Source organism: Vanessa tameamea, chromosome 21 (genome assembly GCF_037043105.1).
Source record: "Vanessa tameamea isolate UH-Manoa-2023 chromosome 21, ilVanTame1 primary haplotype, whole genome shotgun sequence".
Lineage (NCBI taxonomy): Eukaryota > Metazoa > Arthropoda > Insecta > Lepidoptera > Nymphalidae > Vanessa > Vanessa tameamea.
The window spans coordinates 2,103,720-2,121,679 of record NC_087329.1 but is presented as its reverse complement, the minus strand read 5'-3'; the positions used below and the strand labels follow the sequence as shown (position 1 = coordinate 2,121,679).

At 34.0% G+C, this 17,960-nt stretch overlaps 2 protein-coding genes and 1 long non-coding RNA gene across 4 annotated transcripts in view; 2 read left to right on the top strand and 1 right to left on the bottom strand.

Annotated features, from left to right (window-relative positions):
- LOC113399561 (TBC1 domain family member whacked) overlaps positions 1–17,960 on the top strand; it is a 275,772-nt gene that overhangs the window by 52,329 nt on the left and 205,483 nt on the right. The gene's annotated exons all lie outside the window — the stretch shown is intronic.
- On the bottom strand, positions 3,213–15,178 carry LOC113399562 (eukaryotic translation initiation factor 3 subunit A). Of its 2 annotated transcripts, XM_026638710.2 has the most exons (23): positions 14,968–15,178; positions 14,508–14,736; positions 13,772–13,946; positions 13,361–13,549; positions 13,179–13,283; positions 12,312–12,520; positions 11,363–11,529; positions 10,686–10,823; positions 10,309–10,513; positions 10,103–10,202; positions 9,735–9,964; positions 9,172–9,364; positions 8,935–9,039; positions 8,614–8,743; positions 8,187–8,389; positions 7,808–7,950; positions 6,506–6,669; positions 6,122–6,191; positions 5,285–5,473; positions 4,782–4,866; positions 4,315–4,490; positions 3,985–4,124; positions 3,213–3,847 (listed from the first exon to the last, which is right to left on the bottom strand). In XM_026638710.2, exons 1-23 carry the CDS (start codon positions 15,035–15,037, stop codon positions 3,807–3,809), a joined length of 3,456 nt encoding a protein of 1,151 aa, XP_026494495.1. In that variant the 5' UTR covers positions 15,038–15,178; the 3' UTR covers positions 3,213–3,806. The 2 variants fall into 2 exon arrangements, with proteins under 2 accessions (XP_026494495.1, XP_064074354.1); XM_064218284.1 differs by lacking the exon at positions 5,285–5,473.
- Positions 15,992–16,977, top strand: LOC113399567 (uncharacterized). The gene is made up of 3 exons (XR_010309496.1): positions 15,992–16,010; positions 16,131–16,486; positions 16,629–16,977. It is a non-coding gene; the product is annotated as an uncharacterized LOC113399567 (long non-coding RNA).

Below are 17,960 nucleotides of genomic sequence, written 5' to 3'. Positions count from 1 at the left end.
ATTATATAAGATTTAAAAAAGATCAATAATACTAAAATTCGAATGTCTTGTTTCGGGTTAAAATTTTTGTTTAATACTACGTACAGACCTCAAATGTTTTGAAAGGGATGTATGAAATAGTAAAAACTGAAAGCCCTCAACCCTGCATTTTTGAGCTTGATTTTATGAATTATTTGTTGAAGTTGCTATTTCATTTTATTAGAAAGTTACAAAGACAGTACTGTGGTAAGTACGTTGGCATAATAGATATCTATTTATTTGCTCTACTGACCACGTTGGTATTTACCAATGTATCCATGGTAACTGAGTTCCGATACCTATTCATTATTTAATTAACGACCATTACATTGTATGCAAGCGACAGTAAGGATGCAACAAGAAAATATAGTATGGCCAAGAGCTACGTAATCGTTATTTAAAATATTACGTATTCATATTTAAATATTACTAGCTGAAACCGCAGATTCACCAGCGTTGAATTCAGTTTGACACGAAAATCCATTGATGTCATTAGGTTTGGGTTATAAAAGTATTTTGTAACTTTTTCAATAGCGTTTATTTTCATCTTTAAAAATGAAGAGCTTGCAATCAAATTAAGCCCCTAGATAAGCCTATGTCCGTCCTCTTGGTTCTAACCTGCTTCGTACCAAATATCATCAAAATCCGTTCAGTGATTTCAGAGAGGCCTAAAATCGTAACAGACAGCTTTTATAATATTTGTATAGATTAAATTTTAATTCAATTGATGTTTCCTACAACTTAAATAACGTCTTTATGTTTAGTTAGAATATAACAAAAATAGATTTAATATTCCAACAACATTATAAAACAACATTTAAACTATGAAAACCAGTATTTAATAAAACTATTCAAGGTCCCCACAAATACAAAGGGTTCCAACTCGTTGTCCTTGAATTTACCAGTGACCCGCAAATGAGCGCCTTTGTCAACTTTGTAACCTAGTATGATAGTAATGAATTAAACTCGTAAACGAAGTATCGTTTGTATATTGTACTTTTTAAATTATGACAAAGAGCAATACATACATATTTTATTCCAAATATATAAATAAAAACTTTTTAAGCAAACTTTTTATTTGAGACAGGTAGTTAAGTTCCAAAACTAATAAAATAAGTTTTGGTTTTTCAACATGCAATGTAAAATGCTATACGTAAATATATATTTACTGAAAGGGGGAAATTACAAACCTATATCATTTCAAATGAGTAAATGTAATTACTATATTTTTCTTCCAAAAGGATTTTATACTCAATGTCAACATATCGTTTTTTTTAATTTTTTGTGCTTTTAAGTTGAAATGTGTTTATGTAGCCACGGCCATTTTTATATATTTGAGCTTCAATGATGAACTATTTATTTAAAGATTTTACGTTGACCAATTAAACATATTATGCTTGTCCAGTAGAAAAAAAATATACCAAACAAACAGAACGATGACATTTACTTCGTCACCCTACGTCTTATGCAAAGTGCATGCGTCGCGTTATACCAAAGATTATTTCGGACATTACAGGTATTGTCTTTAGTCGGAAACGGAAAAGTGAATTCCGGCATTATCGAAATATGCTCTATTGGTAGAACGTCTTTATCATAATTACATTTGTGATCCCCGTAGCCAGGCCAGGTGGTTTTGACAAGCAAAAACGTCATTCCCTCAAAAGAGAAAACGTAATTACTATACTCAAAAGGTTGAATGGCGCTTTTATATCATTATTATGTATCAAAAGAAACAAAATAATGATATAACTTTCACAACTGCAACAATTTCTACGGTTTATTTCAGTTAGACCCAAATTCAGACTACCGGGAAACTTCAATCGTTCCTGGACACCATGTAAGTCTTCCAAAAATAAATTCAACGAGCCGACAAACACGAGTGAGTTAAGTAGATAAGGGGTTCCCATGACCGACTACCGACCATATTAACATAGTTCATTTATACTGTAATTGAAATCCTTTCTATAAAATCTAGGATTTTATCTAGGATATATTCTATAATGTCCCCTTTATCAAACGGAAATGTAAAATATTAATGAGGACCCAATGTTGAACCTCTTAGTACTCCAAGTTTGGTAATGAATAGCAATAATAAATAATTTTGGACGACTCGAAAATATCGCTTACATGTGGTCCACTCGAAGAGTTGGTGGGGATCAAAATCGACGTCACCTCTACACACATATCCGTGTTGCAGACTTGCGAACAATCTCAGATAATAAATTATCGAGAAAGCTATTATACTAATTAGAACTAAGTGTGTTAAAGTTACATAAAATTCTGTAATAGGTACCAAAATTTATCTAAGTTAGAAAATATAAATAATAATGTAAAAATAAAGTTTAATTTATTTCATGTACATACTAAAACTATTAAACTTATTGTCAACAAATCGAGTGTGCGGGATTTCAGCTTTATCAATTCCGCTATACCGAAAATTACATCAGCTCTTGATTTAAAATTCAATTGCAAAATATGACCCACGTAAATTAGGTGTAGTTAAATTAAAGCTTGTTAAAAACAAAACAAGAATATAAAATGTCTTCAGATAACTGAATTTGCACTAAGAGTAAAACTACATAATAATATCTGATAAATTTAGAGGCCGACTGAACCTTCGGCCTCGGCCACCTTCAGCCAAACCTTTGGCTTCGGCCAATATGGGCCGAAGTTTTGGCCTTAGCGAACTTTGAATCTTATTATAAATTAAATGATTGTAACTTGTCGTTGGCAAAAATCTAATTACTTTTATTTTTGTATATATTAGGTATTTTTATTTGTAATTTGTTAAATTTTCCAAAAACGTGTGTTTTAATTGAAATTATTGTTATTGTTAAATTACTTTTAAGAAAATGAATATTGTAATTGAGATTGTTTAGAAGTGTCATTAATTTAGTCAACTTGCAAGTTATAAACCTTCGTCTTCGACCAAAAATCTACCTCCGGTCAGTGAATACGATACCATCGTTTCTGAAATGTTGATCAAAGCTAAATTAATTATTAGACTCCTTGAATTATAATTGGTCGACTAATTAGCGAGCGCTCAGTACTAAGTCAGTCAGTGGTTCAGAAATTTGAGATACGAAGGAAATTTTATAAAATATATATTTTAAAGTACTTAAATTAACTTAAAAAGCATTATTGCAAAGACTTTATCGGTGGAACCATATAACAAATTAAATAAAACTGAAATAGTGATTTAAAATTTAATTGTCCTCAACCAAAGAGAAATAAAAGAGAATACATTTAAAATGAACCGTTTATATTGTAAATACTTTTGTATCGTAAGATTACATGTAGACCTTCGAAGTGTAGAATAATGCACATGACTAAATAATAATGGCGTACAAATGACAAGAATAGGGTCCAGCGGGAAGCGACGTGGATAATAATTCCAAAAATAATAAATACTTTATACGAGAATTGTGTTCCGTTTTACTTAAAGTTAAAATTTTCAACGTAAGAACAATGATGATTATATCAATTTAGTTTTTAGAACAGCTAGATAAAAATAAGAGCCATATTTTTATTAAGTTTTTATTGTCTCGTAATATTTATGACAAAACTGATAATAATCGCTTTTAAGACTGAATAATTATATTGAATGTTAGTATTAAGAAAATGCAGTATAGCTTTACAAATGGTATAAAGAAAACATAGCTTAAAAAGCCTATAGCTACATAGGAAAGTAGTTTAAAACATTTAAATTTCTAACTAATTTTAAGGTATGAGGAATAGTTAAATGTTGAAAATCCGCTGAACCCTTTACAAGTATGGTAGTCGATCTCTCAGCGTTTCGTAGCCTGCTGCCACTCATCTGGGTCACGAGCTGAAACACGAATATTAATATTTAACTTTTTTTCTTTCTTTCCAATAATTATTATTTATACAGAAGATAATGGAATATGATTAAAAAATGCACGGTCTATCTGTTGAAACAGACTTTTCTAATATATCATCACTCACGCTTGTCTTCCCGACGAGGCGGCGGGCGACGTTCGCGATCATCACGCCTCGGGCCATCGCGGTCATCACGATCGTCACGACGTGGACCATCGCGATCATCACGCCTCGGGCCATCACGGTCGTCGCGACGAGGGCCGTCACTATCGGAAATTAAAATTAATGAACGCAAACCAATGAGCGCACAAAAGCATCACTTGTGAGCTAGTTTCGTGGAATGGACTCTAATGTAGTAGTAGTACTATTAGTATCTCAATTAACTCCTTAATTTTTTCAATACTGCTATCTAAAGTCTACTTATAATAATTTTATTGTTCATTCATCGATTCTTACCGATCATCCCTTCTTGGCGGGAAGCGATCTCGGTCCCGGAATCCGTCCCGGTCGGTGCGCTCACGGTCCCGAGGTGGATCGCGGAATCGATCGTCGCGGCGGTCATCACGACGTGCTTCGCCCCGCCGATCGTCGCGAGGTGGTCCGTCCTTGGAACGCCATGCTGACGAACGCTCCTGAACACGTTTTTGAATATGGTATTAATACATAATAAACATAACAGGTTTAATTATTAGATATATTCGAAATTAAATTTACGATAACAATCAAATTGAAACGGAGGGGTAGACATTTTTTTTTTTTGTAGATCAATGAGTTGTGAACAAATTATTATAAAAGCAATTATTATATAACCTTATCAGACTTTAACTACTAACCAGATTTAAATGATATTGAACAAATTGTCAGCTCATTCTCTGGATCAACGTATAAATATTATTTATCAAAGAATCTGTATGTATACGTACAGTAGGCGCCGGTGGCGGTTCCGCCGGGCCTCGCCTCCAACTGGTGCCGGTGTCTGGCCCGCTGGTGCGACCCACGTAGCGCGGCCTATGGGACACATGCACATTAGTTACACATACCGTTACAGCAAGACAATAACACGCACCGAGGTGAGATCTTTGAGTCACACACCAGGTGAAACTTAATTGGAAAGATTTATCCAAAACTATGAATAGCCAAGTTTACGCAATAATATTGCTATGAAATTACTATCGGCTATATGATACTTGGCATAAAAAACTGTCTGGGACTCATTGAAGAAGCAACTGTATCAAGCGTATAATAGAAGAAAAAGTGGATGGTTTAATGTAAAAAACACAGAAGACGAACTTATTTAGTAATTTAGGACTAAATAATTGTCCAATTCTAATAATAAAATATAAGAAAGTCATATCAGCCAATATAATATAACTATAATAGCGACCACTCTTAGTATTGGTTCATAATGCATTGGTTCCGAAGGTACCTCTCTTTCTCCCGATCTCTATCGGGCTCGCGGTTAGCAGATCTCCATCCGCCTTCATCCCTGGGTCTGTCATCTCTCGGCCTGTCATCTCTTTGTCTATCCTCTCTGGACCTGTCTTCTAGGGGCCTTTCCTCTCTGAGGCTACGTTCTTCTCGTGGACCGCGTTCATCACGAGGTTTGTCATCTCGTCTATATCAAATTTAAACAAAAATTGAATTGACAAGCAGAGAATAACTAGATAACATTAATCTGCCTTTGGTCCCATGCGATAATATGTAACAAAAGAGTGAAGAGTTTTATAAAAATAAAGAAGAATATGTGTTAATATTCTTTTAAATTGTTTTATGAACTAAACTAATACTTTATATACTCTACAAGAAGATATCGAAAATCTAAGACCCTATTTACATATTTAAGAGTATTTATTTACTTCTCTTAGCATTCGAACACAAAAACACTCAAACTCTGCTGAATATGTACTAATATTATAAATGCGAAAGTAACTCTGTCTGTTACCTCAGCACATTTAAACTGCTAAACCGATTTAGATGAAATTAGGTATGGAGATAGTTTGAACCCTGGGAAAGCACATAGGATATTTTTTTCATTCGCGCACCGAGAGGACGAATGGGGGTTGACGGTTTGTTTACTATAGGTAGTTTTATTAATTTTTTTATTAATTAGATAAACCCCTGGGTCCGCTAATGTAAAACTAAATCTTGATCTTACGAAATACGCATAACCACTAAGTTGCATGCTTTTAAACATTATATTTATGCTAAAATATCTATGATGTATAACCTCAAACAGCAACTGTTGAACATATGAACATGTTACCTGTCATCCCGCGGCGGAGCGCGCCCCGGAGACCGCGGCCGCTCGTCGCGCACCGGCTCGCGGATGCGGCCTGGGGAACGAGTTTTTAACATGTAATACATACAACATAATCATGGCGGATATTTTTGTAATGTCGAGGGATGTAGAGCATGTAACAAAAACTGTAATAGGTATACATGAATGTCTATAAGGCAAGAGGAAAATCGAAAAAAGATGAACAAGAAGTGAGTAAGAGAACGAAAACAGACAGATGAATGAAGGAGAAAATAACTGTGCAGACTGCAAACAAATAGCACTCGGACAAGCGACGATTATTATAATAATTATTGCAAAAATATTCATTCTATAATATATACTTATGTTTATAAATATAATATTGCTTACTTGATCTCCAAGGCTCCTTCTTTTCGGGCTCCTTCCTGTCGACATCCTTCCCCTGCCTCCAGCTGCCGGTAGAGGCGGGTTTCTGTGTGTCCAACTTACGAGCGATCTCCGCGTCGGCTGCGCGTGCTTTCGCTTCAACGCGGGCGAGCATTTCTTGGTGTTCCCTGGATAATAATTGATTTGTTAATATTATTATTTTAATATGTCCTTTAATATTTATATCCAAAAGCCTCTAATTAAACTTAACGTCATATCTTTCAATTAAACTTTAACATTTGACCAATTTTAATGTAACTTTGCACACACCAAAAGTATGATGTCAAAATAGAATCTAGTGCGATTAATTAACGTAAAATTATAGACAAATGAATGTTAATCTTTAAAAAGTTTATGCCATATTATATATCATGAGCCTCAGCCTCTTCTTTATATATCTAAGTGTTTTAATAATGTGGACAAGAATCTAAGAAGTTCTAGGCAACCTTACTTGACAAATTTTCCGCTCGGTACCTCAAGTGTCGGCTAAAAGAGATCCCTTATTACGAAGTTTGATTTGTACAGTTGAATAGTTTAGTTTATTTTAGTGTAAAATAATAAGATTAGCAATATATTCCACGACAAAATTTTAAGTGATAAGAAAATTATATTAATACAATATTATTTTAAATTATTTAATATTATAAAATTTAATTTAATTTAATAGTATAATATATAGTAAGAGTATACTATCAATGTCTGATTTTTAAGACTCGACATTACTATTATTTCGATTTTCCTCTTCAAATAAATGTAAAGTTATGCCATTTTTAAAACCCAAAAAAAAAAGTTGAGTAAGTTGAAAAGCAGCAACGAGTCTAGTCTACAGCATACAATTTAAGGTAAATGTAACAAAGAAAATAATTATTAAATCAAGAAGTTGTTGTTGCGTTCCGATGTGCTGTCAATTTGTGTCGGCAATGTAAGGAATGGCTAACTCCTCTTATATAAATGTTGTAAGAAGAATTAGCCATTCCTTACGCCGCTAACACAAGTATCTGCTATGTTGCATCCTCTCTCGTTTCACTTATCACTGTAATAAAAGGCATTACCAATAATCTAATTTATCCTACTCACACTACTACAATTATATAAACAGGCACTGCGTAATACAATTATTATATCATACATCATATAGTTGAATATAATATAAAAAAAATCGACACGTGTAATTAATTTCTTACATAATCACGAGGGAATCACTATTTCAGTTAACACAACACGGGCAGAACTTATCACCGAGTAATATCCTTTGGTGGCACTCACCTCTCCTTTCTCTCTTTAAGCGCGGCAAGCTCTTCCTGGTGTTTGCGCTCCCGCTCCTCTTTTTCCTTCTTCTCCTGCTCCTCCGCGATGCGCCGAGCCTCCTCGGCCGCACGTTCTTCCATGCGACGCTTTTCTGCTAGCCACTGGAATAAAGAAAAATACAAATTAGAATAAAAAATATTTTTTAATGTATAAAAAATATCATCATATGCCAGAAGAACTGGTACCCTTGTTTATTCATTTCACTAGTTCATTAAGTCATAACAAGTAGATTACCTAATGCAAATATAATAATAATAAATAGCCTTGATTCTCTTTATAAGATCATTCATCAATCAATGAACTTTATAAATATGATTCAGAGAGCCAATCGCCTCACCTCCTGGCGCCTGGTCTCGACGCGCTGCTGCTGGCGCTGCGCGAGGCGCGCCTCCCGCTCGGCGGCGAGCTTGGCCTGGAAGGCGGCGAGGCGCTGCGTGTGCATGGCGCCGCGCTCGGAGCGCAGGCGGGCCATGAACTGGTCGCGGTGCACCGCCATGCGCGCCAGCCGCCCGGCCGTCGCCACGTCGCGCGCGCGCGTCTCTGCGGCGGACGAGTATTATTGTAAACTCGCTAGATAAGTTCAGGTGCTCGACGACTATTGAAACTGAAATTCTTTTACGTGTGAATTGCGAGCGTATTTGCGCTACACTACCGAAAGTATAAATATCGTTTTCGGTTGACCAACAATTTATTCGATGCAATAGTTTAAATGTTTCAAAAAATTTAGATTTAATATGGAGATTTGATTAACGAAGATATCTAACCGATGAGCTGTTCGATGCGTTCTTTCTCCTGCTGCTCCCAGAATGCCTTGTCTTGAACTTGTTTCTCTTCCAAGCTCTTCTGGAGAAGTGGAATCTCTTCAATCCGCTTAGCGCGCTCGAAATAGTCCACCTGATAAAAGTTATAATAGTGAAATATTTAGAAAGTTAATGTTAAGTTATTTCGGAGTTTCGGTATTTATTACATTTAACTGGTTTGCCATGTTAAATAAATGATGACTTACATTTAAAATAAAGATATCAACATAGCACAACAACTTTTGCATAATTACTGGTTTACTTAAATGTATTAAAGTCATTTACCTTTTTCTCCTGAGACTTGAGACGAGCTTGTAATTCGCGTCGTTCCTTCATCAATTCTTCAGCTTCGCGTTGGGCAATTGCTTCTGCATCCATTTTTTTCAAATCCTTTTGCATACAACAAATTTTATATTATTGTCAAATTGTAAAAAAAATCTAATGTAATACTGGATATAAGAAAATGTTTTGCCAAGCAGTCGAAGTTTAAATGCCGATACAAGTATATCCAAATTTTAGTACCTCTTCGTCCAACTTCTGCAGCACCTTCTTCCCGTGCATGGTCTGTGAGATGTGCGCGAGTCGCTCACGCAAGTTCCTCTCGCGCATGGCGGCCATCTCGGAAGCGTGACGCTTCTTCTCGCGCTCCTCACGCTCCTGCTCCAACCGGCGCGCCTCGGCCGCGGCTGCCGCCCGTAGTTGCTCCTCTTGACGACTAACGTACAAGATTATTATTGCAAAATAGCTGATCATGTTTAAATTTATCTCCAATGAGGTGTTAAGAGTGAGAAGCCTAACTTTAAAGCCAATATTAAATTAACGAAAAGATTTTTATAAAAAACCCGGAAAATGTATTTTTTTTTTAAATTTGATCTATCTTGTATAAAATTTGACGAAGCCTCACTCGTTCGGCAAGAGCTATGTGCGAATGTGTTACACACAGTGACAAAAACCACAAACCGGACATGACTGTGTCTAACTACAGCTAGACATTTGGCAATCCCTAATCAAGGGAAAATATATCTTAATTTCCCAATATTCTATATTCGATGATGTTTTGTAAAACGATAATAGTGACTGCGTACCGGAGCTCCTCCTCCTCGCGCACGGTGTTGAGACGCTCGATGTACTCCTTGCGCTCCTCGATGATTTTGTGTCGCTGCAGCACGCGGTGGTGCTCGGCGTGCTTGTTCTCGTGGTAGTGCTGCACCATGGTGAGGCGCGCGCGCTCCCGCTCGGCGCGGCGCCGCGCCGGCAGCAGCTCCTGCGCCGCGCGCGACAGCACCTCCGCCGCGCGCACCAGCTGCTCGCGCACCTGCACCGAGGATGTTTGGTTTGTTCATTTTTCCAATGACATGCACGTTCGCCCGAGTTTTTCAGTTCAACTCGTTCATACAATACGTGAGATGTAGCAATAGGTACGTACGTAATTGTATATTGATAACGTCGTTACCTGTTCGGCGGGAGTCGCCTGGAGTATGGCGCCACCGCAAGCCTCGTCGGCCGCGGAGCACCACTCGCCACCACCGGCCTCAACACCGAAGTGAACACTCCTATGCGACAATAATTCACCAATAAAATAAACTATTTAATTGCATCAATTTTTATAGATTAATGAAAAAACAAAACGTATTTTGATATAACATATCTAATACGTACTTGTTGGCGTGGTCAACTCGTATCTGCATGTCGTTGTGCCTCACGCAGTCGACCAGGAGACGTTCGATGTGGAACAAGTCATCAGTGCCGGCCAGCTCCAGCAGACGAGAGAACTGAATACAAGCATAACATTGCGCAACTTGACGGATCAGGCGAACGAGAGCTACGTCCGTTAGCGCCGTCGTGTATTGAGCGAGGGAAGAATCTGTGAATAATTAATGTAATATATTATAAATGTTTATAAATCCCTATGAAAGCTTAGGTGCTGTGATTAAATGAAAAAGAGTATTATAAGTTCGGACAAATTTGTTTAAAAACAATTAATTAAATTAAAAATTAATGATAAATACGAAATATATGATATTAATAATACATACTAGGATCTTCCTGTAGAGACTTGATGACAGTGTGCACATTGTGGCAGATTGTTAATGGATCAAATTCAACCTCAAGCCAGTTGTAAAGCTGTTGCAGCTGAGGTGACGCCAGCGCCACCACATTCAGACGTACAACATCTAAAAAAGAAAATAAATATATTTATAACGAGCACTGTTGACTTATCACAAATACTGAATACTAAGTTTGTGTTAACAATTTCAAGTTAAAAATATCAGATAATGATGTAGTATGTGTATTTAAATCTCAGTCCAATAGCTGGTCCAATAAGATTTACATATATCGTGACTGATTACACTCCTTGATAGGACAGATCTAGATCTCAGATGCTGTCCTGTGCCTGTACTAGCTCACTTTAAGCCGAAACACAACAATAATAAGTATTGCTATTTGATGGTAGAATATCTGATAAATGCATCTCACCCAGATGGGCATATCATGTTAATAACATATTGGGGCATCTAATAATATAGCCGTAAAAACTTCATCATCTTCTTTAAAGAAGTATTTAAACATTTAAATTGGCACAAAGTAATAGTGTCATTTATATACTAAATTAATTACCATTTTTGCAAAGATTTTTTTATATAAGCTTGAAAGACACTTGCCAAAATGCTATCTACATGTTTAATATATATGGACAATTGTAACTAATTACCTTTCAACAAGTTAGCTCTAGTAGGTGGTTGAGCAAGACCAAGAAGCACAGCCAATCTCTGAGCTTTCTCAACAGGACTCTTATCAGTCTCGACAAAACGGTCAAATTCTGGATGCAGTGATGGTAGAGGCACTGAGAGTACAGCCACTAAGACTCGGCATGCCATTCTGGTTAAAACAAATAATGTTAAGTAAGTTTAAGATTTTCTATGTAAATATTGATTATATAAATAGACCATGACATCATGTTTGCATCTAATGATAAGATGCAAACATATTCTTCTGCCTATTCCAATTTCAGTGCATAATAAATTATAGCTATTTGCCTTTGTAATATGTAAGGTTTATTTATCTTTAGTCCCAACTGTCGTACATACAAAAAAAAAAAATAATAATATGGGTAAAATAAATTATGAATTTATTATTAATAAATTCCAGTCTTATTTATAAAACAAAACTATAACTATATACTTTTTTTTTCATCAAAGAAGCTTATTTAGCATTTAAATATAATAGTACATATCACATTTCTATTTACTTTAGATTCGTTTAATTTTTAAAATTGTGGGCACTTAAATTAACACAGACAGCACTGTAGTATGCTGAATGTCGCGTCAAGCTCCCTGTATTATATACCTCTGAGGCCTACCAAGTTCAAACTATATAACAATTTGAAATGGGATTTATTTCAGAGGATAATTTCAGTAGTCTATACATACAATTTGATTTGTTTTAACTTATTGGTAGTGTTCTAAGTGAAGAACAATCATTACAGTTATACATTTACTTGATTACCAAACATTGAATGAAAACACTTTTAATACTTATCAGATAAAACAACATCAAAATTTAAACACAAATTCATTAACATCTAATTAAACAGGTTCAATAATAAATACAACTTGAAAAAATAAGTATACATTCTATATTATAGTATATTTATAACTTACTTTTGCAATTCCTCTTGAGTAATATTCTTCTTCATCTCCCTAGACAGCTGGAAGAGTTTTAACAAAGCAGCAGCATGGAAGAGGCAGTGACCAGCCTTCCAAAAGACAAGTGCCAACTTGCCGTAATAATTAGCCATTGTTTTAGCTACGGGAGTCTTCTTGGACATGTTCATTAGGTTGTGTATGTCCTCTATGGCTTTGTAGGCTTCCTATGAAATGGTAAACAGGGTTAATATAAGGTGCAAATCAAAGATGGAAAGTAACAAATCAGTTAAACATCCACTAAACAACATCTATATTTAAAGCCTTTAATAACTATTCCAATTCAAATAGTGATATATTTATGGAAAGGGATAAAATTGACAATATAAAATATATCCATAAAGTCTACAATTTAATTAAAAAATTATCATTTTGAGACAATAATAAGATATGTTATTCTTATATTTAAAAAAAAGTAAATAATGTTCTTTAGAATAAAAATACAATTTCATATATGTTCTAATATCTTCAATCATTAATATATAATTTGTGCGGATTATAATGAAAACAGGCAACATTTTATTTGACTGTCACATCATACCAACAACATGATTTCCCTCCAAGGCCTACCACTTCATGGCTATTGTAAAGTCAGAAATGGGATTTAATTTGGAGGCACTGACTTTCTTTTGTAGGTAGATCAGATAACTATACCATACTACTATACCAATTACAAAACAACAATAATATTGTAAACATCATAGTTGTTTAATCAGTGAATTAAATAATAGAATTGTATTGAAATTTTGTTGAAAAAAATTGAAATATATTGTGTACATTTTATAATAGTACAAATTACTTCCATTTTAAGAGTAATATTCGTACCTGCCATAATTCCATTTGGATTGCGCTATCCAGTTGAAACAGCCTGGTTTCCAAGTTCAGCTGCTGGGTTTCTGGTTTTGTCATACTGACACTACCTGGCTGAGCCTGACGAAAAAAGGAGCATTCAATTTTTTTTTTTCAATATTTATATTGAATTCAAACAAAGATTCTTTCTAACTTACATTAGATTTCCAAATATCTTCCAGATGTTTCCGCAGCTTATCACAAAGCTTCCTAAACTCTGTCTTACGAGAGTATTTTAGGCAAAATTGGAATGCCATGCGTGCAATGTCATGGTACAAAGTCTCTACATGAGTGTTCGTACGAAGCAGCTCCAGGCACTGGCAGTAGGACTCCCACAGGAATTTAACCTTGAGGTAGAAAAATCACACAAATTATTATTAATTCTGTATCTAGAATGTCCTTTGGTATCTACAAAACAAGGCAGTCCGTTAAAAAAAAAATATGATAACAAAAACAATTTACTCTTAATTTGTTTTAAAAGTATTTTTGAAATTATATAAATAAATTATATTCCACAAAAAGGAGAAGAATCATTCATTGAGCAAATTTATGTTTAAATTAATACAAACCCATGGTGTAAGTATGGTCCTATCAGATCGATCTTGTGCATCTTCTCCTGACACTGCACTGAGCAAAATGCTTTCTGGTGTAGCGAGATTGTCAAGGTCATCTGTCTCAATAACGGCTTGAGTAGATTGTTCTCGTGCCGCCTCTGTACGCTCTTCTGCCATTCGTAGATATCCTCTGAGGATATATTTATTTATTACATAATATACATACATTATTACACCATACTGGCATATTGAGTTCAGAGAGAGAAGAATGACTTAATCCTAAGGTTTCTATCAGTCTTAATAAGAGCACAGAAGAATGTTTCGGTATGCACACTATTTAATTCAACTTTATAACAAATATTGAACTAGATAACTGTTCTCAGTATATAAATATTACATAAATGTTAAATTAAAAAATTAAATGATATATATTTATTCTCATCAGGGTGATTTAATTGGATAATAGAAAAAATATTTGCTGTTACTCTTAAGCATTTCTTTTTTTCCATTGTTTGTAATTATTATTGTCTGTTTGCATTATACAATATTGTAGTTTATTTACTTTATTTCTTTCTTCTTTATGTGATAAATAAAGAAGAAAGAAATAAAGAAAATAAACAAACATTTTAACGAAATGTAAATAAAATACTGTAAAAGGTATTTATTTATTTAAAGTAGGAGAACAGTAGTGATTACAAGATCTTAATTAATGTTTTCTTTTATATATTGACTGTATTTTGATATTATTTACCTTATTACTTGTTCCAAAGATCCAACATTCACAGATTGAAACATGTTCCTATATTGAAACAATCCTTCCTTCGCAATATGGGACTTGCGCAAATCCACGCACAATTCAAGGTATTTAAACATAATCGGCTCCAAGACGGACTCCGACCAGTTGTATGCCCATTTCTTGTTCCGGAACACCTCTTGCAAGGTGTCCAGTGCCCTTGCAGGCTTGTCCAAATCCATGAACTCTGAGAAACACCCATATTATAAATTTTATAGATAGGTTATATTGAACGATGTATTTCTTAATATTAGATCATAAAAACTAATAAAAAACGACAATAATGTAACATTAAGTTATTTTAAAGACGCCTTGAATACTTTATTGTCTTTAGTAGAAACAAGGACATAGGATATTGATTACGAAAGGTCTAAATTTGTGCAACGTGGTATGATGATAAGGACGGATATTAACATACCATTTGCCCGCTTAAGGGCATTTTCCGGACGCTGGCCGTACCGGGCCATATTATACGATGACCTATTCATTCATGAAAACTTAATTTTCCCGTCTGTCTCAAATCTTAGAAGAATAAAATTAATTATTCTTCTTTCACCACTATACTGTCAATCGACAGTAAATCAAAATGGCCTCTTCTACCGGCGCCACCTTGCTTTTGCAGCAGATTATATATAATATATAGATATAAATTATAAATACAACATTACAGAAGTAAAGTTACCAACAAAAAAAAAATAAAAAAAAATCTAATGGTTTAAAAATTCTGGTGGTTATTTAAAAAGCTTTATAAGTTATATATAAGTCGTAATACTTATTTTTAACCAAGACGAAATATTTTTCGTAAGGATTTGTACAAGCTATTTGAGTTTGTACCACCAAATCATTACATAATACATATGTATCGCCAAATACAACTGATGAGCCAGTGTAATTGTAATGAATAATGAATGTAATGAAGTAAAACTTCTCATTATATGCTTTGTACGATTTTATAAAATCAAAATCCTAGTCGAAATTGAAAAATGCCTTTGACACTTATTGGTTTATGATAAAGTTTAAAATGCACATTTTAGGATCAGATTAGTTTTGATAAGCAAAATTTTTTTATAACTTATATAGTTTCAATTTTCTGATTTTTCTAGATAAGTGAACTAAATATTTTTTTTACTATTCATTTTTTGTTAAGTTGTCAGTTCTAAATAATAATAACAATATATATACAGTTATTATTAAACAAATAAAATAAATACACTCTTGTGTGGCTATGTGTAGTGGTACCAGGTGTCACACTGACACTGCGGAGCTGACTGTAACTGGCAGAGGCAATGATAAGTGACAACGTACATCAACGACAACAGTGAGCAGATTCTGCTATACACACTACTTAGCGCTAGTGCTTTTATTTTAAATGAAAGAGGAATTAAAATATTGATTTGTTGAATACACTTCGGTGTTATTTTAGTTATTAAGTTGATACTATTATTTCAAATAACATATTTGGTAAGAGTAGTTTCCATCGGTGTTTTCAATCTAAACCAGTCAAAATGTTAGGGAATCAAAAACCAAAATAAAAATTTATTTCCGTTTCCATTCGCTTTGATTATTATGGTTATTACATAGATACAATGGAAGGCAAAAAAAATTGGTCGAAAAATGAAGTATTTAAATTAATCGCCCGATATAAACATTATAGAGAATTATGGGATACTAAATCTATAGAGTATAGAAATACTCTTAAAAGAAGAAATGCACATAGTAAATTAGCTGCTGAATTTAAAACCACAATTGCTGAAATAGGTAGGAAGATCCGCATTCTACGAAGTCAATTTTTTTATGAATACAAGAAAATGTATAATGATGAAGATGAGTATGAATCCTCTTCACAGAGTGCATACGTAACCAAGTGGAAGTACTATGAACCTTTACAATTTATTCTTGTTTCAAAGGAAGATATGGTGGATGGTTCTGATCTCCTGGTAAGTCATAAAAACTGTTGTGTAAAGTTTTTGTGTATATAAGAAAAATATATATTTAAATAAATTGTTCAGTTATGAATTACTAGTTTTTTGGTTTTCAAAAGAACAAGTTTTTTAATTGAAAAAAAAAATTACTTTATAGGATTATAATAAAGATATATTTGAAGATTCAAGCTCAAAAGTCAGTCAGGATTCAAACAGTGACTCGGAAGATGACAATGAACCACAAATCTTAATTGTAAGTCAGAAAAGAAAAAGGTCTAATTCATCAACAGATAGCAGCAACAACCAATCGGACCCAAATTTTCAAGTTGACAATGATGAATTTCAGATATTTGGTAATTATGTGGCAAATGAATTAAGAGCAATGCATTATGAGAAAAATAAAAAAGAATTGAAAAGATTGATTCAACAGCATATTATAAGATTGACAGAAGAAGATGACCGAGAATACTATTCAAATTGAAAAAATCTTTAATAAAATTTATAAACAAATGTAACTTATCTCTTTACATAGTATAAAACAAAGTCACTTTCTCTGTCCCTATGTCCCTTTGTATGCTTAAATCTTTAAAACTACAGAATTGTACACCTCAAAAATGTCTACAATAAAGTCTGTGATGGTATATGTCTATCTCTTAAAGATAACCCACAATAATAATAATAATAACTCTTTATTGTACATACACAAGAAAAAAAACTTACATTTAATAACACAATATTAAAAAAAAAAAACCAATGAAATACCTTAAATACATTGTTGATTTAATATATATGGCCCTTTACAGCATATGATTTAAATTAATATTTTCGAAGATATTACAGATTTAAAAATTGCGGAACGTAGCGTTTGCGGTGGTACCGGCCGGCCGGCCGGTGCGGCGGGAGCGTGCTATAGGCGCGTCGGAGGCCGCGGTTCTCCCTGTAGCACTTTGAATTTAGCAGCATTCGGACGCGGTTATTATCGGAGCTCTCTAGCGAGGGAAATAACAATCCATACATGTCGTCCAATATATACACTATTTAATTTATTTATTTAATATTATAAATGCGAAAGTAACTCTGTCTCTCTGTCTGTCTACGCCTAAGGGGAGAAATAATTATCTTATTATATTAACATTCCGTATACAGGTTAGTCTGGAAGTCTGTAATTTTTGAAGTTAGAAGCTAGAAATTTTATTTTAGGGATACCGATTATAAATGAGTAGATATGTATTTAAGCGTTTCTTGATATTTTACGCCTAAAGGGAAAAGTAAGGGTTGACATTTCGTATACAGGTTAGTCTGGAAGTCCGTCATTTTGAAGTTAGAAATTTTATTTTTGGGCTACCGATTAAAAATGAGTTGATTTGCATTTAAGCGTTTCTGGATATTCTACCCTAAGGGCTGAAATACACACCAATGTGGTATACAAAGAGTTACGCTAATGTAGCGTAACATTTTAAGTTAATTTGTAAATATATTCATATTCTAC

Coding starts and splice junctions, on each gene's coding strand:
- LOC113399562 (XM_026638710.2), bottom strand. CDS start 15,037: ATGAATAGGTCATCGTATAATATGGCCCGGTACGGCCAGCGTCCGGAA. Junction 9,040..9,171: donor TGCAGAAGTTGGACGAAGAG/GTACTAAAATTT, acceptor TGTATGCAAAAG/GATTTGAAAAAAATGGATGC. Junction 3,848..3,984: donor GCCTCGTCGGGAAGACAAGC/GTGAGTGATGAT, acceptor TTCGTGTTTCAG/CTCGTGACCCAGATGAGTGG.